This window comes from Trichoplusia ni, chromosome 19 (genome assembly GCF_003590095.1).
Source record: "Trichoplusia ni isolate ovarian cell line Hi5 chromosome 19, tn1, whole genome shotgun sequence".
In the NCBI taxonomy this organism is placed as follows: Eukaryota; Metazoa; Arthropoda; class Insecta; order Lepidoptera; family Noctuidae; genus Trichoplusia; species Trichoplusia ni.
The window spans coordinates 5541523-5565168 of NC_039496.1; the positions used below are offsets into that span (position 1 = coordinate 5541523).

At 35.6% G+C, this 23646-nt stretch overlaps 3 protein-coding genes and 1 long non-coding RNA gene across 5 annotated transcripts; 2 read left to right on the top strand and 2 right to left on the bottom strand.

Annotated features, from left to right (window-relative positions):
* Positions 1-1770: 1770 nt before the first annotated feature.
* Positions 1771-6586, bottom strand: LOC113503552 (46 kDa FK506-binding nuclear protein-like). The gene is given in 10 exon segments (XM_026885581.1): positions 1771-2574; positions 2694-2866; positions 3049-3216; positions 3731-3962; positions 4191-4348; positions 4510-4525; positions 4778-4844; positions 4847-4954; positions 5216-5443; positions 6390-6586. Coding segments are annotated over 10 exon segments (1242 nt in total). The 5' UTR covers positions 6400-6586; the 3' UTR covers positions 1771-2492.
* Positions 6587-7184: 598 nt separating this feature from the next.
* LOC113503338 lies at positions 7185-7559 on the top strand. Its single transcript, XR_003401443.1, has 2 exons — positions 7185-7271; positions 7415-7559. It is a non-coding gene; the product is annotated as an uncharacterized LOC113503338 (long non-coding RNA).
* Positions 7560-9497: 1938 nt separating this feature from the next.
* LOC113503336 (ubiquitin carboxyl-terminal hydrolase 3-like) lies at positions 9498-16290 on the top strand. Of its 2 annotated transcripts, none has more exons than XM_026885203.1 (10): positions 9498-9739; positions 10499-10643; positions 10808-11117; positions 11272-11628; positions 12314-12459; positions 12758-12851; positions 13641-13772; positions 13855-13997; positions 14191-14337; positions 14733-16290. In XM_026885203.1, exons 1-10 carry the CDS (start codon positions 9652-9654, stop codon positions 14899-14901), a joined length of 1731 nt encoding a protein of 576 aa, XP_026741004.1. In that variant the 5' UTR covers positions 9498-9651; the 3' UTR covers positions 14902-16290. The 2 variants fall into 2 exon arrangements, with proteins under 2 accessions (XP_026741004.1, XP_026741005.1); XM_026885204.1 differs by lacking the exon at positions 9498-9739 and adding an exon at positions 10330-10413.
* A 753-nt stretch (positions 16291-17043) lies between these two features.
* Positions 17044-20046, bottom strand: LOC113503335. Its single transcript, XM_026885202.1, has 2 exons — positions 19943-20046; positions 17044-18771 (listed from the first exon to the last, which is right to left on the bottom strand). Exons 1-2 carry the CDS (start codon positions 19995-19997, stop codon positions 17078-17080), a joined length of 1749 nt encoding a protein of 582 aa, XP_026741003.1. The 5' UTR covers positions 19998-20046; the 3' UTR covers positions 17044-17077.
* Between the last annotated feature and the right edge of the window lie 3600 nt (positions 20047-23646).

Sequence of the window (23646 nt, forward strand, 5' to 3'; positions counted from 1 at the left end):
TAGACAAAAATGTAACTATTCACACGGAATTTCACTTAACAAGGTCAGATTCACGGCGCCAGAGTTTTAATTAAAAGTTAAGAAGTATTTTTTGTCAGCAAATCTATATGACTTAACGAACGAGTCGCGAGGTCAAACCGACGAGGAAGGTACACCCATATAAAAAACCTGTTTGTTTTTGGTACGCAACGAAGCAGCGGTTTCTCTGGTTCTTATCAATTAACATTGATTTATCGTGAGTTTTTCCACAATAAGTCTTTAAAATCTTATACGAGCTAGCTCAATACTAGAAAATTGGATTCTTTCTTCGTGACTCATCTTAAGCATTTTTATTAGTGTACGCTAGACCAAATCATAGCATCAATGTATTACGAAAATGGACCTTATTACTATGATATAACAACGTTACAAGGTCAGTGTTAACACTAATTTGCGGTCGACTTTACATAAGTATTGTGCTCAAATAAACACATCCTGTTCGGGTAAAATTGTTATCTTTTTCCTCTAAATTTTGGATCTTATTATTATCTCTCGTTTTATACTTAAATATAATGTATAATTCTTTCCTTTATAGATAGTCTATAAACGTCGTAATAATGTAAAAGGGTTTTTTTATTGAAAGAAAAAATATATGACTTGACCTGCTTTGGAATGTTTTCTTTGACTGATAGCTACATAATGACAGAAAACAGGTCAAATATAGTATTTATTTTGAAAATTGTCAAAGAGGAATAAACTGCGGTCAAAAACTGGTCGAAAATATTTGTAAATTCTTCGATAAGCTTATTATTCTTATCAGAGGATTACAATATGTTGCATGCTTACAGAAGCAATTTATTTAACATATCGATAAGACTACTTTTGGTTCAATGTTCGTATATTTGAGCATCGTTTGTGATAGTCTCAGGTTTTCGTTTGAGTATTGCGATCTCTTGAGACCCAAATGCTAGTAGAGAGAATTTGAGACACAACATTTTAATTTTTGAAATGACATATCTATTGGACTAAGAAACCGATATTGTTGAATTCGTCGTTTATCGGAGTACACTAAAATCTATATCTATATATACTAATATATAAAGCTGAAGAGTTTGATTGTTTGAACGCGCTAATATCAGTAACTACTGGTTCAAATTGAAGATTTTGTGTTTTTTGTGTTGAATAGACCATTCATCGAGGAAGGTTATAGGCTATATACCATCACGCTGCAACTAATAGAAGCGAAGATACAATGGAAAATGTGGAATAAACAGGGCCGGTATAAATCTTAACTTATATCTTCTAACCACGCGGACGAAGTCGCTGGCAACAGCTAGTAGGTAGATAATATACTACATAGAGCAAATTGCTAGATAATACTATAAGAAATTATTTATAATCACGTGATAAATAAAATATATCAATGCTAGCCAAATCACAGGCACCAGCTGTAGTTGGTATATTTCTACACTATCTAATGTTTAACTTGGTTATTATTTTTTAATCTAATCTGTGTTTATCAAGAGTTTATTAAAATGTATCACTTCCTACTCTGAACGTTGTGATAAGGTAATCTGAGAGGCTTCCCTTGAACGCTGCTTAATAAGAACATTCTTTATTAGTAAGTTCTGTAACCCACACTTAAATAGTTAACTAGTAGTCATTTGGAGGATATTTTTATATTTTAGAAGACGCCCTGCATTGCAAGTATGGTGTAGGAATAGTGAATAGGCTAGACCTAAATTCAACATCATACAATAGGAAACTAAGATCCAATATTAATAGTCGGAATCAAGAATATATTGTATATTTATATATATAGGAATTGCTACTGCTTCCACACTATACTATTGTTATTTACTGCCAGTTCTTATGTTTTAACACAAATCATTACACTTACAATAAGACTTTTCACATTCAAACTAATCAAAATAATAAGATAGCTCCAAGTAACTTAAAAATTTTGGTAAAAAAATTACAAACTTTTTACAGTATTTGATAAAAATGTTTGTGTCATTAAGGACACCCAAGAGTGTAAATTTATTATGTCCAGTTCAATCCTTATACACTAACTTAAAAATGAACTTACATGGTATAACAGTAAATATGATGCATCTGCAACACTATTATTCATGAAGTAAATTAAATATTTTGAGTTCTGACTGTAGTACTAATAGTTGCCATTCTCATGCAAAAACACTGGGTTGCCAACATTAAGTTGTATTAATTGAAATACCCTCTTGAGTATACATAAATTTGAAGGATATTTGAGTGTTAAAAATTAAGTGCAGTACCCCCAAATATATGTACACACCTGCATTAAAAAAAATTGAAATCCTGTTTGTGTATTTCATCTACAAAAATAATTCTATTGCAGATAAGTCATATTGGAGTAGTACTTAACAAACATGCTTGCTATTCTGCAAAACCATTCAAAATCCTTTCATCACCATTAAATTTAAAGCAAAATAACAATGTCCTTGACATAGTGGCACATTCCATGTATATTTGACTTATTTGATATTCTTAAGTTCAACTTCAAATACTAGTGTTGAGTTTGGTGGGATCACTGGGGGTGAACCTTTGGCTCCGTAACTGTAAAGAAAAAAAAAACGATTAGACATAAAGTAAAAATCATTGCCTCATTTGAAATTTTGTGCAGCTTCTGTAGCTTATGTTACAAATTGTGCAGTCAGTTTGAAATAAATACTTACGCCATCGCAGGTGGGCAGATAATCTTCCTCTTGCCTCCGACCTTCATGCCAGCAATGCCGACATCCCAACCACTGATCACCTCCTTGGCTCCCAGTCGGAACTTGAAGCCGGGTCCCTTCACGCAGTTGTCAAACATCTTGTTGTTTTGCTTCAGGCGACCTTCATAATAAACCTAAAACAGGCGAAATTATATGCATATATAATTAAACTTCTAACACAACAAAACTTTGACATGGAAAACAAAAACAAATAGGTTTGCATCATTCTTTGCAAAACATTGTTCAGTTTGGTTGTAGGGCCAAATTAATGTTTTCCAAAAAGAAATTTATTTTGAGTTAAACAAGATGGGCTTACCGTGACAACTTTGCCGGGTTTTACAGCAAGTCCAGTGCCAACCTTCAGGTCTTCAATGGCAACTCCCCCAGTCAGTTGCTTCTTTTCTCTTTTCTCCTCCTCTTGCTTTGCTTCAGGCTTCTTCTTTTCGGCCTTTTGAGGAGCTTCAGCCTTTTGAGCTTCATCCTTCTATAAAAAAATTACAATTGTAAATCAATAACCCCAATTTTTTTTTCGTGTTTACAGGTAAGAACTAAATGAATCATCATCTCAGCCTATTGCAGTCCACTGCTGGACACAAGCCTCTCTATAAGTTCTCCAGCATGACCGGTTCATTGCCACCTGCATACAATGGGACCCAGCGGTTTTCACTAGGTCACTAAATGAATTGGTCACTACTAATACCATGTTTTCATGTTAGTAACCAAAGCAAGAACCATCACTCTTGTGTCTTGTTCACTTAGCTTGTTGTTGTTATTGTTATTGTTTGATGTTACCAAAAGAAAAAGTTATTGGAAGACAGTTACAAGGTCAACTGTTCTGCTGAGGCAGTGAGCACTGGCTCTTAAACCCTGGATTTACTAAATATGGTACCTATCTGGTATAACTTGAAAAGAGTCAAGTATTTTCACCAGGGTCAAATCTTGCTATGGATGTGTTTAGCCCAAACAAATCCATTGAAGCTAGTTTTAAATCAACAAACCTTGGCAACTCCATTCACTTGGGGCTGTTTTGCTTGCTGCTGCAGCTTTTTCTTGAGCCGTCTCTTCTGTGATTTGGTGAGTTTTGACACGTCTACCTCTTCCTCCTTGCTGGTGTCGAGTGTGGTGTCGGCTGACTCTGACGACGCTGCCTTCTTCTTCTTCTTTGGTGTTTCTTCTTCTTCTTCATCCTCATCATCTTCATCGTCGTCGTCTTCTTCCTCATCTTCGTCACTAGAATATCATAGTTAAGAATTAATTTAAATACTGTCCATAAATCGCAATTTTTGCCCGTCCGTAAGTGGATTTATAAAACATTGTATTCTGTACTAAAACATTGTCTGGTACAATAAGATAGAGCAGTTCCAAATATAAAATAATCTATTTTTTAGTAACATAATATTATGCTTTTGTTTCATATTGCTATGTATATTATATGCCATATGATGACATTATAATTACCTGTCATCTTCAGCTGTTGTGTTAATTTTGAATGAGTCATCATTTTCATCAGTGTCAATGTCCTCTCCATCTAGGAATTTCTGGAGCTGATCATCATCGTCATCATCATCATCTTCAGAGCTGGCAGCAGCTGCCTTTTTGCCAGCTTTCTTTTCAGACTGAGGAAACAGTATTCATCATGTATGGTATTGACAACAAACCCTATATGTTATTGAAAGTATTCTCACCATGATTTAAATGAAGTATATACTTTTAATTTCTAGAATAAAAGGGCCTGGGACTGGACAAAGCATACCTACTGCCTTAAATCACTATGGGCCCTTTGTCTTTGCCCACTAAAATAAACAATATGGTAGATCCTGATAAGAAAAATGATGGATCATCTCATTATTTAAATATGTATGAACATTTTAAGGGAGGAATCCTGGATGCCTAACATGTATCACCAATTAGCAGTGATCAAGTTTGGAAAATAATGCTGAAGGCTAGTCTAATATTCAAAAGGCCTTTACTTTTACTGAGCATAGCTGCAGATTAGTGTTATCATTATTTCCATGTAGATTTAAAAATACTATTAATATAACTACCTTTGCCTTTTATTAGCTGCTACGTCATTGCTGTTCTCCAGCTTTCTCTTGTTTTTAGGTGCTGGGGCTCCTCATCCTCTTCAATTTCTTCATCTTCGTCTTCGTCATCTTCTTCTTCTTCCAACTCATCCTCATACTCAGGGTCCAAGTAACCAGTCAAGTGGACATTACATTTACCTGTTTAAAATTGTTTTATTCAAATTTATTTGCTGATATTGCTGTAGCTTGCCAAAAATAAAACTATTCAAATAACATAATTATATTTTTAGTCAATGGTTATTCATAGCTGACTTATATTTATACTCATACTGATATGTAGTGTTTACAACTAGATTACCAACTTTATGTAATATTTGCAGGTACAATCACACACTATATTGAGTAACATACTGAAATTTTCTGTACACTAATAGACAATATATTTTATCATTTACTCACCATTTGTCAAGAAGGAGACATTGTCTCCAGTCTTGAAGTATAGGTCCAAGGGCACCTGGATGATTCTGCCCTTCTGTAATGTGCATACAAGGAAGTTCTTGCCGTCTACCACGACCATCACTTGACAGGGATCAGTATCACCTGTGGAGATGTCCATGGCGGCCTGTGAGATGTGGAACGGCTTCTCCACCACTTGGGTGTACCGCTTGTTCGGCTCCATGATCAAACCTGAGGAAATCATCATTCAACTTATATTACAGTACTGGACTGAAAAAACAGCATTTCAATCATTTATCAACATTTTTATTTAAATTTTAGATATTAATTTTTCATTTGAGAATTACAGATTATTGTCTTGTTTTAGTTATGTATAGTGCCAATGATGGCAACGATAACATTCCAAATCATCGGCTCGCAGTCGGCTACCCGGGTAGGTCGGATAACATTCCAAATCTAATTCACAAATGTTTTAGCAATATGTGAGCCAGAGCACAGGATAAACAAATTGTTAAATTGAACTTTTTAAAACCTTGTAATTTGAATATGACGAATGTTGGATGACCGTGACCATGACCAAGACCATGATCCCTCAGTTTCTGTTTAGGAAATTCTTCAGTCCGGCAGTCAGATTTAAAAAATCAACAGGTTCCATTTGAGTAAGCTCAATAAAATTATAGAGATATAAGCTGGAGTTGCATGACACCAAAATGAAGAAAAAAAATCGAAAACATTTTCATGAAACATATTGTTTTAGTGGTTACAAAATTCGTCAGTCTTGCCAGAGTTTATTAAGCTAGCTAGTAAGCGGTAAAATACTATATCGCGACACAACATGTCAAACGCTCCATATGATGGGCAACATGTGCTGATGCGCCGTAGTAGTTTCTAGAACAGATTACCTACAGGGGATGTAAACCGAAATATAATATTCCTAAACTAAGATATTTATAAATTAAATACATTCTAAACACTTCAGTAGCTCAACACGGGAGTATCTGATCATCGGATTAAAAGAGAGGCAAATACCATAAATACCGGTATGTATCCAGAACCTGGGGTATGAGCCGCAAGATGATACTTATCATAATTTTGGGTTAATAAATTATTCAAATGTTTATAACTGATCTGAGTGGCACCAACACGTGGTGGCAAAGTAACCGGCAATTTTACTTACCCCAAAACATCTTGACGTTGATTATTAGCAGATATGGAAAATGATAATAGTACTAAAGTTATCACTAAGCGTTAAATTAACGCAAGACTAGAATTGCTGGCTTCGTTATTTATTAATTTATAGACTTCACATGTGGATCACGGCAAACGCGGCAAAGCAAGATCAACCACATTCGTCAACGAATTCGTAATGGATGATTTTAAGTTTAACCATAGACAACAAATTTATTTTATTGACATTACTACGAACAAGCAGTGCTCTAGATGCTATGTTTTGTAGAACAAAAATTGTTACTTATAATATATGTATCGTTAAAAGGCGTGTCGCAGCCGATATTATGGCAAAGTTGGTATTTAATGCCATAACATACATGTAGCATCATAAAATTTGATTGAAAAACATTTAAAAAAATATTTTCAACCAAAATAATGGGTGCGAGGAGGGTTTACTCGCAAGATGTTGTGGATTGTTGTACCTATTTTGATATGAAAATGTTTTGGTAATTCAAACATAGTATTTCTCAATTTTACTTAAACATTGGATGCTACTAAATGTGATTGGTATTTCTACAATCAAACCGTTTATACGGTTTTGTGGGACACGTTATTCCAATTTTTTTTTTTATGTAATAAGAGAATAATAAAGACTTGATTGATTTATTGATTCAATATCACACAAACGGTTTTATTGGAATTGTATTTAGCTGTTAGCCTTCCATGCTGTATTAAATAAATATTTTAAATAGATAGACGAGAATAACAATTTGCGAATTTAACACCATAGACAAGCGTCAAATTTCTTTGGTAACTTTTTTAGGTTAAAAAATATACCTTTCTGTCTTTCGTATCTGTCAGTGAACATTGCTGTTGTGTTTCAGCCATGGTAAATAAATTATTTAGCACTAAATCCTGTAAAATCTTTACAATCATGTGATAATATTGTGATCAGTCTTTGTCTTTTGGCGATCATTTGGTGTAAGTTTTCCACAGTGATGATTATTTACAAGATAACCTCTTGTATTTCAGGGTCGTGTACGAACAAAAACCGTCAAGAAGGCGGCTAAGATTATCATTGAAAAGTACTACACTAGACTGACTCTGGACTTCGACACCAACAAAAGAATATGTGAGGAAATCGCTATCATTCCTACCAAGCCCCTCCGTAACAAAATCGCTGGTAAGTACATTGAAATTTGTTTTCATATATTTCTTCCTTCTAAATAAATGTTTCATGAGAAATAAATATACTATTACTGGTTATTTAAACGATAATAGATTTTCTTGTGCATTTGATAAAATTTATTGAAATGACTGCACTCCATCATGCATCCAGCACTTTTCATAATTGTAATTTTATTTTACCTCAAATTAGATGTAATATTGTAAAGTGCTACTACGACGTGACCTATTTCGAAAGTAAACTTAGTAATTGTACATAAAGTGTTGGCTGTATTTCCTCTAAACAAGCCTGTTATTGAAAAGTTACTAATAATAATGATCTCATTAAAGTTTGTTTATTCTGTTTTGTCTGTACTGAACAAAATTGCCAGCAAATGAGACATTAGAATCAATTCTAATTAATTATTTAAAATTTTTGAGAATATTCTTATAGTTATTTTCAGTAAGGATTTTGATTTAAATGCTTTGTTTTACAGCAATATTATATATGTGCTTACTTTCTTACTTGAACTCTGGTTTATTTTTAGGTTTGCTACCCATTTGATGAGGCGTCTCAGACACTCCCAGGTCAGAGGAATCTCCATCAAGCTTCAAGAGGAAGAACGTGAAAGGCGTGACAACTATGTGCCTGAGGTCTCTGCCCTTGAGCATGACATCATTGAAGTTGACCCAGACACCAAGGACATGTTGAAGATGCTCGACTTCAACAACATCAATGGTCTGCAGTTGACGCAGCCTGCCACACAAGGCGGCTATGGTGGCAGACGTAATTAAGGATAATAAATAATTAATATCTATTACATAGTTTAATTATGTCTGAAAACCCAGTATTTCCCAGTTTGATCTTAAATTTTCAAGATAGTAATTAGAAATTTAATTTCTTTTATTTATACTAACATGAAAATATGTAGAAAGGCAAACTGAATGCCTCAGGTATTCTCTACCAGTGGACCATAGAGTGATGCAAAGATAACAAAGTGCTCTTGTGGCTTTCATCGGAATATAGGATGGTAACAAAACTAAGTAGGATTCAGCGTCCAAAAATATATTCAGTTATGAGGTTCAATAACCTTAACCTTGAACCCTTATATCTACAAATTAATACCTATATGCTTAGAAGGCAGTAAAACAAGCTTTGGCTAGCATAATATGTTGCATGTCATTCGAGAACGATTAAACTTGTTACCGGTGCCTTAATACTGTTCTCGTTCTCAATAGTGCTTTTACCATCTAGGGCAATAATTAAACCATTTACGAATATGTTATCTTTTGCCTGTTCGACAGAATTTCACTCATATTTCTCTCCCCGTTCAGAAATGAGAAATTTTGGCCCCTAACATTTAAGATTTTCTGAGAGTGATTTATTCTTAAGTCAGCTTCGGCAGTATTTTATTATTATTTATCAATTATTACAGGTACATGTTATACTTATAAATAAACTTAACTTATACATATTATTAGTAGCTCCTCGTAGATTCCATTTACCGGTCTAGAGGGCAAGTTCAAGAAAACAATCATGAGAAATGCAACCTTGAATAGGGAAGGTGTCAAGCTGGAGTACAAATATTTTAATGGCAGAAAAAAACTGGCGGCGGGGTTCCGGCTAGTAGAGCTCAACAGTCGAGTTGTTGAAATACGACATGATCTTAGGTTCTCCATATTATATATTAGGGAATTCTATCAAAGCTCAGTAAATCTTTGAATAGAAATTCGAAATTTAAACTTAAAACACACGTAACCTAAATTTGCGTAACTAATTTAACTTAACACACTAAATTGAACCCTCCAAAACTTTGAATAGGAAGCTCGACAAAGCTACATACAAATGTTGGTGTATCCGAACGGATATTAATTGTTATGTTTTTATGCCGCACTTGCTTTCTCGCTCACACTCTAGAAACCGGCCAATCAAATGTGTGAAATAAATATGTTGCTCTCGTTCATTCGTTTTGGGCTTGCTTTGCTTGCTTGTTGAAGGAGTAAATGAGCTTGAGGCGCTTTATTGCGATTAAAATTAATTTTTATTTAATTTTATATGAATTAAATTAATGTGTTACATATTCAATTCTATCGTATTATGAAGAATGGAATGTACACATTTATTAGATAACGTCAAGGTGGATGATTTCAACGTTGAGGACACGACGATCACAAAGAACTTCAATTGTTCAGGTAAATAGATTATTTTGCTTGTATGCAATAGGCTCTAGCCAGTTTAATAATACAAGTGTCAGTTAAAAGTCGCCGCATTGTATCTATACCGGGAGGTTAGCATGGAAAAATCAATACAACGAACTTTAATAATCAGCTGTTCACGGGGTACGGGAGGGGGGCGCGGCATGGGTGACCGTGACTGACGATGTCGCGTTTCTGACGCGATGGTTAAATAATGCTGTACTACATCATTCCAGGCTATTTTAGACGATAAGCATGCGACCACCATGGGCTCTTAAGGATAGAATTATGGTAATCTTAATTCAGGATCACCCGCAATGCCGTTAAGCTACATACAAAACCTTCAATCGTAGAGCGTTAGCATAAAAGTCTCATTAAAAATTATCTTATTACAACCTTCTTGAACTGGTTCACATTTGTGATGTGTTTGTTTGATATTTGAATGCAGACACGATTATCTCACTATCTACATTTACCTATAAAAAGTAGGTGCTACCTAAATAACAACTGATAACTGTATTATTTATTTTTCGTTCTAGGAAGTATTCATGCATCACCAGCAACTGCATAGGATCGGTTTACTTAATCAAATTTTGTTCTATTCTGATTGTTGTGAATTTCCTCTATACAAAGATGAACTTGTGACTCAAATTGATTGTAGTTAAAACAATGTAAATAAGAATGTTTATTGTTTACAAATTTAGCTGACAGCTATTTCTATTGGCAAATGTAAATTGTAATTGGTTTTTATTTTAGAATGCGCAGTAGAAGATCAGAACTGGTTGTGCCTGCAATGCGGGGTAGTGAACTGTGGCCGATATATCAATGGGCATGCGAAGCTGCATGCTGAAACTCTTGATCACCAGCTTTGTATGAGCTGTGATGTATATTCCGTTTACTGGTAACTTATTTGTCTCACTTTATTTCATGATTATATCTGTTTTGTTTTGAGTTTCAATTCTTTTAAATGTTTAATAATAAACAACTTGTATGTTTATAACATAATTATAAGTTAGCATCAATCAACTTTTGGAAAATAATCATGTTTTAAATTCTTATTTTCAGTTACAAATGTGATGACTATGTATCAAATGATTTGGAATATAACCCAATAGAAAAAATAAGGCAAAGTATTATGCAACTAAGGAGGCAACATGACATACAAACAAATGGTAATATAGAACAAAGTGAAGATAATAGCAAGGATGGCAGTGAGGGTGGTAACAGCAGTGTCTCAAACACTTCTTTTATTGAAAAACCCTTGTCCAATGGCAGCGGTGATGATTCAAGACCTGCTCAAAGTATGCCCATGATATCATTTGGTGATTTACCCACACTTGAATCCAGTGAAAATAAGCCTTCAAAAAGTATTAAGGTAAAGTTAATCATGCCTATTATTGTTTATTATATTTGTTGGTCTGAATCAAATAAGATATCAAAGCTCATAATTCCTTTCCAGTGTAGCAAAAATTAAAAAATTCATCATCTTTGCTGGAGTTATAATTGCAAAATTAAAATGTTCTTTCCAGAATGCAGAGGAACCAGTACGTAGTCTAAGGCCTCGTTCTCGTAAGAGAACACATTCGGACGACAGCAGCTCCACCGAGAACAACACAACACAAGTACCTAGAAGTAAAGAAAAGAAATCATCACCATGTAACGGCAAAACTCTACGGGAAAAGAAAATTGTAGGATTAAAGAATTTAGGCAATACATGTTTCATGAATGCAGTACTACAAAGTCTTAATAATATACAGGAGTTTAGTTGCTATTTTAGTCAGCTGCCATCTTTAGAAATTAAGACAAACGGACGGAAGGTGTATCATTCAAGAAGTTATACACGGCAGGAAATGCATGATGTTGTTATGGCTGAGGAACTGAGAAAGGTGTGTAAACTATGATTTTATAATGGTTATGTTTAACATAGTTTTTTTTTTTTGAGATTATACAGTACCAACCATTTATTTTGCTTATGTATTAATTACATGTTATAAGTTTTGGTGTATTATATTAGAGGTATTTTCACTAAAGACAGTTTTTGCTGATATATTATTATTATTAAATTAATGATTCATCACTCAATTGCATTGAGGATAATTACTTTGATTGTTCTAGTATTACATAAGCATGTTTATATCCACACTTTGCAATAATTTGTTTTCATTCATTTGCTATCTCAAACGCATATAAATAAAATTCAAATTCGGTAATGGGAACTTTTCCACTTGTAATGGACTACTGAATGTAATTTAAATACACCTAAATACCAATACCAAATCTATCTCTAAACATACTTATCAAATAATGTGAATATGATAATAATCTGAAAATGTATGTTTAGTTAAAATTGAGTCACATCATACATGTTTTTGTTGCTGATTTTACAATATCGCCTAAATGTATGTAACTTTGTGTTCTTTCAAGACACCAAAAATAAATGTCAATGATGGGTACGTGTGGTGAGCTGGTCTAAACTCCAAATTTACTCTAGCTAGACTTTTTTCTCAAGCTCTGTCTGTTTCAGTCATGATTTTTTTTACATCCAAATTATGTACTTGTATTATTTTTCAGGTGTTAATAAACCTGAACAGCGGGTGCGGTTCCAAGGGAGCTATATCTCCGGAATGCTTATTCCTTGTCATTTGGAAGGTGGTGCCTCGGTTCAGAGGGTACCAACAGCAGGATGCACATGAATTCTTGCGTTATATGTTAGACAGGTATGCTACTCAATGAAACTGATTTAAAAGGTTTGAAAGGAAGGCCCTGGATTGTGGCTTTTAATAGTATTTAAGTTATAAATTATGTAATTGGTATTCTATTCAATGTTAGTTACTTAACATTAGATTCTGTAGCTTCTGGCTATGGTTCTGGGCTTATACAATTTGACAAGTCTTTAAAAACACCTAGGTGGGATAATTTGATCCGAAATTTACTCGCTTTTGTCGAAGTCGTTATCTTCGGATATCGAGAAATGGCTTAGAGTGAAGTAGAATATAAAGTTGTGTATGTTTGCAGACTGCACACGGAGTTGCAGCAGCTGCTGCCGGGCGAGCGCGCCGCCTCCGCCTCCATCGTCACGGCCGTGTTCGGCGGCACGCTGCAGAGCGAGGTACACGACACGATACGCGACAGATATTAAAAAAAAAAAATGAGTGTTGACGTGAGGTTTTATTCGAGGCAATAGCGAATATCGAGTATAAAACCGCAGATTGTAAAAGAATAACAAATTTTTCTTTTTAGGGTTCCGTACGTCTGAACACAAAAACGGAACCCTTACAGGATCACTCGTGTGTCTGTCCGTCCGTCGCTTACAGTCAATTATCTCCGAATCTATGAGACCGATTAAGTTGAAATTTGGTACACATATCAATTCCTGTGACGTGAGCAGATGAAATCTGTATATGGGGGGTCATTTTTGGGGGGCCAGGGGAAAACTAAAAAAAAAAATCTGAATACTGCATCGTGTGGCATATCAAATGAAAGGTCTTGTTGAGAAGATCTTAAATGTATTTTTTTGTAATCTTAAAATAAATAGTTTCCAAGTTATTCAAGAAAATAGACGAAAATTGACCATTCCCCCCCCCCCTTATCTCCGAAACTACTGAACCTAAAATTTTGGAAAAAATACAGAAATTAGTTTTCTTCTTATAGATTATAGGAAAACCTATAAGAAGTCCATGATATTAAAATAACATGGTAAATCACTCAATATTGTGCGTACCAACTTACATTTGCAGGTGGAATGTGTGGGAGAACATATTTTTTAACTCCAAAAACATGATAGGTAACATCGTACGGAACCCTCTTCACGCGAGTTCAACTCGCACTTGTCCCCTTTTTTATTTACATTGAAACATGTATTTTTGATTTTTAATTGTACATTTGTCTTCATTCCTAGGTTCGGTGTCTGGCGTGTGGTACGGACAGCAAGAAGTTTGATCCGTTCCTGGATCTATCTTTAGAACTACCGGAGACAGGACGACATGACGCACCTGTTTCCCTTACCGACTGCTTGGCTAGCTTCGTACAGGTAAAATCACCATAAATATCTAAATTTGTCTAAAATACTTAGTCAATATGAATAATTAATGTATTATTATCATTCGCAACAGGTTGAAGAGTTAGCAGACACGGAACGCTACTTTTGCAGCAGTTGTAAATGCAAACAGAAGTCGACAAAACAATTCTGGATACGACGACTTCCGAACGTACTTTGTTTACACCTCAAGAGATTCCGGTGGCATAATTACTTTAGGTAACTTATATTTATGATTATTTTATATGACCTTGCCGCTTACGATACGAATGATGAAGAAAATGGACACTACGCCGTCCAGTGCTTTGTCACGCTCTCACAACAGTATTAATATTTCTTGTACCTGTACTTTTAACTCTTTTATAAAAGGCGTTATGCAGTAAATTATAACTAAGTCGGTGTTATGTTCCAGGACTAAGGTGGACACGAGCATATCGTTCCCGCTGCGCTCGCTGGACATGTCGGGCTTCGTGCTCAGCAACGTGCCCGACACGCGCCGCTCGGGGCTCGGGAACAACCTGTACGACCTCGCCGCGGTCATCGTGCATCATGGATCCGGGTAACTGATGTCCCACGGGGACTTGCTCTATAGCGCTGCGATATGTACCGATGTCATGGTTATTGTAATGCACTATAATAATTGTGGCTACTTTGTGATATTCTTATGAAGTATTATTATAATATATGTAAATGTAGCCTATATTGGTTATTTTTTTTATTAGTTTTGTCTTTCCTTAAATTCATTCATTCATTCATTTTATTCAGAATAAGCAATTATTCTAACATTACAAGCTCACTAGTTTAACCTTTTTATAATATTAATTATTTCAGTCTCTCACTTGGTAGACCTTAATGAATAGTTTTGTGTGGATGACTGTGTAAATGTACAAGCACATGCTACAATATTACATTTAAACTTGTAACCCGCACTGATTTGTTATGTTATCTATCCAGGGCTGGTTCGGGTCATTACACCGCTTTCGCGATCAACGAGGAGCAGTGGTTCCACTTCAACGACCAGACGGTCCGCGCGGCGGAGGCGGCGGCCGTGGCGGGCTGCAAGCCCTACATCCTGTTCTACATCCGCCGCGAGCTCAACCTGCCGCGCGCGCAGCCCACGTGACCCGCGCGGCCCGCCTGACGCCCGCCCGCCTGACCCCCGCCCGCCTGACCCACGTGACCCGCCACACTCCCGCGCCGCATAGTGCGGCTTAGGATCTTGGTGTACCTATTTAAAAAGTTAAATATCTCAGTATTGAAAAAAAAAGAACAAAAATGACCGTTATCATTATTATTGACTTGACATTTTTTGGCTTCTGGTTATCGCGATTATCTGTGCTTTTATATTGTTTTTACTATACGCAGTGAGAAGGAAGGGAGCTGTTTGACGTAAGTCAAACGTTTAGGTAGAAAAAATATTCCAACCCCTGCCGGCCTGGCTTGTCACTCAAATCTTGTTGGGCCTCTATGTACTACAAACTATGCGAATACAAACAATACTTTCAACGACACTCCAAAAGTAGGCCTTATTGTAGATATAACTAGGTCAATACTTCGACAAAACCATTGAGTATTTACTTCATCTTTTAGAAACATGTTTTGAGTGTGGGGATGAGTATGTGTGATAATATATTGCAGTGATTAGAAAATGTATTCGAAAATGAAATCATGTAATAATATATTTTTCCTGATTATTTAACTTATTGGAATATTAAAAGTTCTTACTGCCGTGGCATTCCTGTGTGTATCATTGAGCAGGACTCAATCGTTTTGTACGTTTACAATCGCATAGATTCATATAATGTTAGCTCTGAGATGAGAAAGGACGTACCTTGCATGAGAAGTACCTATATTAGAATTGTAGTGAATTCAAAATATTATAGCTATTATCATATACACAAAACTTTGTTAAATATTTTCTAAATACGACTTTTTTCACTACGCAGTTTTTCAAATATATTTGTCGACTTTGTAATGTTAATGTATATCTTATAAAGTTTCCAGTCGCCCGAAGCACGTTCTCGGCTCTAATAGTGTTTTACATTTTGCTAATAGTACGCGAGTTGGCGCTGCATTTAGGAAGGTCCTAGTAAGTCGACAGATATTGCTATCGATGGTCGATCTAAGCGAACAATAAGCGAAGCCACGGTCAACGTCAATTGCTCAAGTGTCTATAGATTCAGCTTTGAACCACCCACATCTATCTGCATTAACTTTGGGTACATTATCTGACCGTTGGTTCATATTACAACGTATTTGCGTAAAAACGCACCTACCCAAAATGCAACGCTATCTCCCGCCCTATAAACAGTTACATCGATATTGAACTAATCATAAAACGTTTGATGTTTGTTTGTGTAGACAATAATTAAGCTTGACTTTAGTGAAGATTCGATGTAACTTGAGTACTATGTAGCACTATATTTGCCTAATATAGAAAATTAAAATAACATTGAATACTCATAAAAAGTATGCAGATGTTAACAAATCAATAGAATATATGGATTTTGAGCTTATCGTATTTTGAATGTATGTATTTGAGGAAGCGTGACAGTTCGTTGACGTTGCGGTGGTTCCGACGCGTCAAGCCATAACATGCATTTCACAATTATGGATAATTTCATGATACTGGTATTGTGTTTAGTTATGACTGGCCATTTGCAGTACTATGTATGATACTTTACATTCCTTGCTCCACATCTGCTCGATTCATTTTGATAATTATTTTATTGCTATCATCGGTACTTAACAAAAATATAAAATTGTATAAATATAATACAAATTTATATACTATCAATTAAGGCCATTGTCCCTGCGATGATGATGAACTAACATCGTTATGAAAAGTTGAATCGAGTAGCGCAGCATCACCCTAATGGATTATAAGTGATTTAAATCTTATTCTAGTTGATAATGCGTGATGTTTTCATGAATGTACGGTTTGAGATGAAACAGATAATAAATAAAGGTATTCGTCTAATATTGGTGTCATTTCTCAATATATTTGTTTGCATAGACTAGTGCGGTATACGAACATAAAAACATTGGCGTTATTGATATAGGGCATCACATTCATAACGACTTTAAACGTTCGTTTCTTGTGTAAAACATTGTGATAGTATAATCTTCTGTATGTACATAAAGCTGTTTTATTATTGTGTCGTGAATCTTTTTTGCAAAGTACCTTTGACTAGCAGGTTTATTTTATATAAGTACTTCAATTACTGGAAGTTGATAGTGATTGAATTTAATAAATTCGCCAATATAAAGCACTCCTTGTTTTATTTCATATTTTGATTCTACTTACAACAGATGCATTTTATAAAACGTTTGTACCACGGCAGGCGCTCCGGTGTAATGCTGCCCATTGACAGGCGCAATGAGAGTGATGACCTTACCGGCGCATATGCGTACCATTCGGATGGCTTCAGTGAGGGCCTGGCATTTTTCTCCCATGTACGATCATGACTGACCCGATGACTATGACTAAGCCTATGTTCATGATCATAATCACTATCATGTTCATTTCCATTCGGCAAATGTACGTGCACCTTACCCGTTTCGTAATTGTAGTCGGCAGTTACTTTCTCTTCTTGGGTTTCACGATGCCAATCGGCACTAGTTCTTAGAGGCTGTGGACTTGGGTCATCGAAGTGATTAAACATCAGATGTCCCTGGGGCTCTACGTAAGGAATCAATGTATTGCATAAAACTTGTTGATTATTTTCAAATTTTAATTCATGATCTCCTCTGTCTTTGACGCATTCCAGTAAAGTGTCCAAACATTTTATTTTATTTAATGGACTGAGCTCTTCTTTTTTTGATTTCATTGTTATATCTATGCTTGTCGGTGTTCCTGTAGACCTTTTGTCTGGTAACTTCTCATTTACACTTACATGGACATCCACATCGACTTGTAACCTAAAAGGTTTGTCTTGTGGTGATTCATCAGCCTTTTGTTTTTCCTCAGCTGATACGTTCACCAATTTGGGAGATTCTAAATTCAGGACTGTGTCTTCCCATCTGTCTTCTTCGTTTTTTGGTCTTCGGCGTCTCTCGCGTGGCGATAGCGCCATCCAATTGACGATGTTAGTGCTCTTCTCACGTTTACTAACTGACCTTCCACTATCTAATTTGTCACTTTCGTTTAAAAACCATCCATTTTTGGGTTTTTGAAACTTCGATGACTTATTTGATCCATTCGAAGATGCTTGTTTCATGATGGGTTCAGATACTTCTGTAACGGTGGATAGCGTCGGAGCTAAGTTGAGCCGAGGTATGTAAGCGGGGGGAATGGGTGATCCTATTCGGCGAACATTAGTGCTTTTATCTTTAGTGAGTTCTTCATCTGTTTCTATGGAACTGGATGTAGAACTACAGAGTTCTCTGCCTCCTATGTTGGTGAGTTCATAATCATCTTCTGATAGTAAATGTTTATTTTTAAATGAATAAATCCAAATAGTTCGAGTCTCTTTATCTAAATCGGTCATTACCTCTTTATTATTAGGTTCCATTATAATATCGTTGGAAGTTATAATTTCGACGTCTGCGAACTCTTCCTCTGATGATGTGTCAGAATTAACGAAATGTTTATTGATAATGGTGAAACAGTTAATTTGGCGATTGATCAGATCGTTATCCTCCACATGATTTCCTGCGACGTCTGAATATAATTGATTGATTAAATGATTATCTGTGTCGGTAGCTGTGTTTGTAGAATGGAATCGGTTCTCATGATTTTTGCGCCACCTTTCTCTAGCCTTACTGTTTATCTTATAGTTGTCTTCTATTTGCTGAAGCCTCTCGTTGTTCATGTAGCTCCAGGCGTGATCCAGATTTTGATTGGGCCCTTCATCCGGCGACGGCTCGTATTCATCAGAACTATTTAATTCTATTATTTCTACAGCTGTGGGTTCATCCTCTTGTAGCCATATTTGGCCGACGAGGATCTCTGGAGTGACGGTGTTTATATGGGACGGTATGCGATTTATGTCTGAAACAGAGAGGGTAGTCGTAAATCACTATCATCTTTACTAAATTTTCAATAATCTAGACATACGCGTAAAATATAAAGGTTTCGGCAGCCTGCACAAGCACAGTTACAGAATTGTGTTGTCCCTAGCAGCGCCTGTATTATACTAACCAGATAACTTAAACATACAGGGTTATATTTGAAGGACCAGCCATTTATTTTTTCACTTATTTCTGAATGTATAATACGATACCGGAAAAAGAACTAGTGAGTAGTTTTACTTTTTTTCTGAGTTAAAATAAAGAACGCATTAATAGTCAACAGCACAAGTCAGTTAGGTATTTATTATTAATAATAAAATAATATCATACTTGCCGCTTGTAAATTTTCTTATTATCTACTGTTAAAAGAGCGGCAGAAGGCATCTTGCACCAAAGTGTTGGATTGAATGGGGAACTAGCTAGTTAGGGCTCATTGTTCTAATAATGTGTTTAAGAGGTTATAACTATTTTGGACATATTAAATGCATTTTTTTACAGTTTCAGTTATGAATTCACTCTTAAGGTCGAATTGATAAGAGTTAGCTGGTCGTTCAAAAATAATCCTGTATATAACATACATATAAACATAACACACAAATATCGTCATCATCATTGTACAGTTTTTGCTGAATGGAATTCGAATCCACGGCCAGCCTTTATCGAATAGTGTCAGAACTTACTGTTTCAACAAGCCAGTAATAAAATAGGTCCCTACACACTTAAATTTGGACCTACAGGAATTAAATACTATTCTTACTTATCAAAAATATTCTACTATACTCCATGGTTTAGATCCTTGAAAAAAGTAAACTATCTTGGTGTGCCTTTCTACACAAACATGATAAGACTGATATATTTCAGTGGTATACTTATTTTTTGTTGGTTCACTAAGTTTATTTACCTTTTTTTAAGTACCTAAACAAATGGAGTATAGGTAGGTATATAAATCTCATTTTTACATCATCAAACCTCCTTAACTAAAGTTCTTGAGACCAGATCAAGAGTACGAAAGAGATTTTGTTGATTGGGGTAAAGAGGACGATAATAATTGAGTAAAAATGAAATTGGAGTGTTTAAAAAAGAAAATTGCAGTCTTTTTTTGCTCTGAAAATAAAGTATTTGCCGATAATGATATAAAGGAAACAGCTCACGATTGAATAAGGTATTGTTGCGATTAACTTTTTTACACATCTGTATTCTTTTCATTTTCGATTACAATTAGTAAATCATATAATATTCCTAGCAATTACGTAAGTATTACCTATTACACTGACATTTCTGTTGTCATACAGTTTGTTATGTTTTTCTTTTTTTTGCCTTACATAATGGCTACTATTTTGAGTAAAAAAGGTCTGTTATTGCTCGGCGATTTTATCATATGTTTAAACTATTTGCCTTTTGGGGGCTACTCACACAAGACTGAAAATGAGAGAATGACCTGTTTTTAGTTACAAGAACTTTCCCTATCATTTAGGTAATTTCTATACATGTATACTGCTTACGAAAAATATTTTCATAAAAAGCATTAACCAAAACTTTGCGACGAAGGCATGAAAAATTCTCCCTGAGAAAATGTTTTCCATAAAACATTTTGTTGGAGGGAATAAAAATCTAGGAAAGCAATTTAGTTAGTGCTAAAAGCCTGTCTTACATGCGGTAGGAAGTGACGGGGCGTCGGGTAGTGCCACTGTTGGCGAAACAAAGTGTAAATGGATTGATTGCGCCAATTCCCGGCTACAAAGGGAGGCAAAATTGCATTAAAAGCTCCGTGGCGCGGGCCATTTGCCAAAGCACTTACTCCATTAGGAGACTCCAAATAACGTTACCTTAGTGCGGTGTTAGGCAATGTAGGTGTTCGAAAGTGAAGCAAAACTTGCGTTACTGTTTGTACTGAGCATGTTTTGATGTTGGACTAAAATAGTTCTCAATTGATCGGAGATATTATAAATATTGATACTTTGAACCTGTCATAGTTACTATTTATCAATAGATGTCGATACACCTAGGTACGCCAGTGTACCTTTATAAGAGTCTGCAACTAGGGTGTAGTGGTTGCGTAATTCTTTAATAGGGTTAAAGAATTACGCAACCAAACTTAATCCAAACTATTTGCTATTCTTGAGCAGTGACCATCATAGATGTAGAATAATTTATTATATTTCATTCACCAAACATAGTATCGTCATTCGTTTAGACAAGTTATCAAGCTATAAACGTCTCATAAACCTATGAAAAGTATTAACAACTGAACAGAATATTTCCTGGAGTTGTCAACCTTTTTTGCATGTCGTGTTATTCTGTCGTATAGTTTAATACTCAGACCGCTTGATGCGGTGTACGGTGTGAGAAACGCGCGGGTTTCACGCCCTGTACGCGCGACAAAGGTTAATTAATTAGATTACGCTGCGCTTGAGTGGCCGGGCACTCATTGCACAACGCTAATTCGCAAATTAGCTGCCGACAAAGCGGGCTTTTATTCGCTCCATTACGGGAGTGACGTGTTTCATCTCTATATTTCACTTAATTTCTAGTTGATTTTGAATACTAAGCAGATGTACGTAGCCGTGCTTTTACGTACTTGAGTATTTACTAGACGTTGAATTGATTTACTTAATTTACAAAATGCAAAAAGGTTGTGTTGACTTCAAATACCTACATTACGACAATTGATAGTGTTTTAAAGTAAACAATTAAGTGCTCTAGCCGCCACACATTTACATTATTATTATACTTAATTATCACTCACTATCTGAATAGATAAGATTTAATTGTATGTAATGGCAAAATTACGCTCCAAATAGGTCTGCTTGTATCCGCCTTTGTTTTAAACAACAATGAGTAAATGTAGTAATATAACAAAGATAAAACGTTTGCCGCGGAAGCAAAAATATTTGACAAACCATCCATTAGCGGGCCCTGAGAAGATGACGAAAATGGCGGCGCCCATAACCAATAATTATAGAATTTATTTTTGTCTATCAAAATATTTTTAATTGGTTTTAGAGTTGGAAAATACTGTAGTATATGATTAAGGTGCTACAAAGCAGTATATTTGCTTAATGGAAGAGTGTTCGAGATAAAAGCTTGCGCTATCGAGGTCGGATCTGAGCGGTAATTAGAGGGGCCGCGCCGCGCCTCGCGCCGGCTCTTCCTTACATGCCACTTAAAACTACACCGCCTCCTACATGACATTATCTCATTATGTACTGAAACTACACAAATGTTACAACATGACCGACAATATTTGCTTATCTTACCTTTATACCTATATTTCTTTAGCAAAGCTTTTGGTTCCGTCCACCAACTTCAAAGTTCGCTACCTACTTGAAACAAAAACTTGTGTGACGTTTGAACTGTACGTTTGATAGGTACACGATGACGATATCCCAGATAACAATATTCTATATTTTTCAATTAAGAACCAATTAAAAATCCAAGTCTATACTTGTTTCTTACGTATAAAGTTCAGTCAAAAGAAACTTTATGTAAAGTAGAGTGCTCATTCTTCCCTAATCTTAGTACCTGATCTATTGCTTTTAGTGAAATTGCCCTATAAATATTCAGGAAGAAGGCGAAAAAACTTAATAATGGAGTATCGGGCGACGTTAATTGCAAATTACACGTGCATTAATGTTGAAGCCTCGTGTGGCGAATGTTTTAACGGTCAAAGTTCGCTTGCACTCGGTAAAATCGCTTATCATAGTGTGCGCTGGATCATGACTCGCGGTAACGTGTTATCGCCGAACGTAGGTACTGCTTTATTAACATAATTTAGGATACGTTAGACTGCACATTTTTTTGGCGCAGTTTGACATCAAGTGACATTTAGAATTTGGTACGAGGTAGGTTAATTAATTACTCCGCTGCACGCCTTCAGGTTAGTAGCTTTGATTTCGAAATAAAAACGCTAAAAGAAATGTTCAGTTTCCTCTAAGTATTTTGAGGGTTGGAAATGAGGCCAAAAATAAAGCCACCTTCCAAGACAAGTTTTCTTTTTCAGTTCTAAAGAGAAAATTCGTTTCTTTTGTCACCCCCAGTTACTTAGGAAGTAGAATTGGGTTGATGCCATAAATCATAACCTTTCAGTATAAATTTCCATATTCAGGTTAAAATACAAAACAAAACAAGTTTAGCAAACAATTTTCCGTGTAGCACGGTCTCAAAGTTTCTTATCTACAAACTAGGAAAACATGTTGGTGTTGGTGATAGTGAGAGATCCGTATCGCTGTGCGTGCCTGACGCCGAGTGCCGTAAACAACCAAACATTAGCTTGCTATAAAACAGGAGTACGCAACATTTTTGTGTATATTTTGTTTACAGCAAAACAATGAAGAATGAGAAGAAATATTAATGTTAAGTGATTTCGCAGCTATGTTTATCAAGATTGAGTCATGTGGACCTGGATAAAAGTTAGTAGTCGGTTGTAAATTGCTTTACTCTACCGTTAATAGCCAATGGTAAAAAAACAGACAGATAATTCGCTGAAGAACCCAAAACATTACCTAAAAACAGTACCCAATACAAAAAAATACTTAAGTAAATACCACCAAATGTTTACCACCTCACTATATTTAGACGCAAATGGAAGCCATGATTTGACACTTTTGTCTACAAATGTTTTAGGAAATGTTGATGTTGAAGTGATCCAACGCCGTCCGTCGCCGATGGCGGCCGCTGGTGGCTAATTGAAACGTTGCCACACGAAATTACCACTTAATTTCACACTTTCTATATATAATAGAGCCAATATGGACGCAAAGTTTTAACATGATTTTATACTTTTGTGGTGAAAGGAAATTAGGTGGTGCGAACACATAATTTTGTTAAAAATGTGTAAAAAAACAAATGACTACTC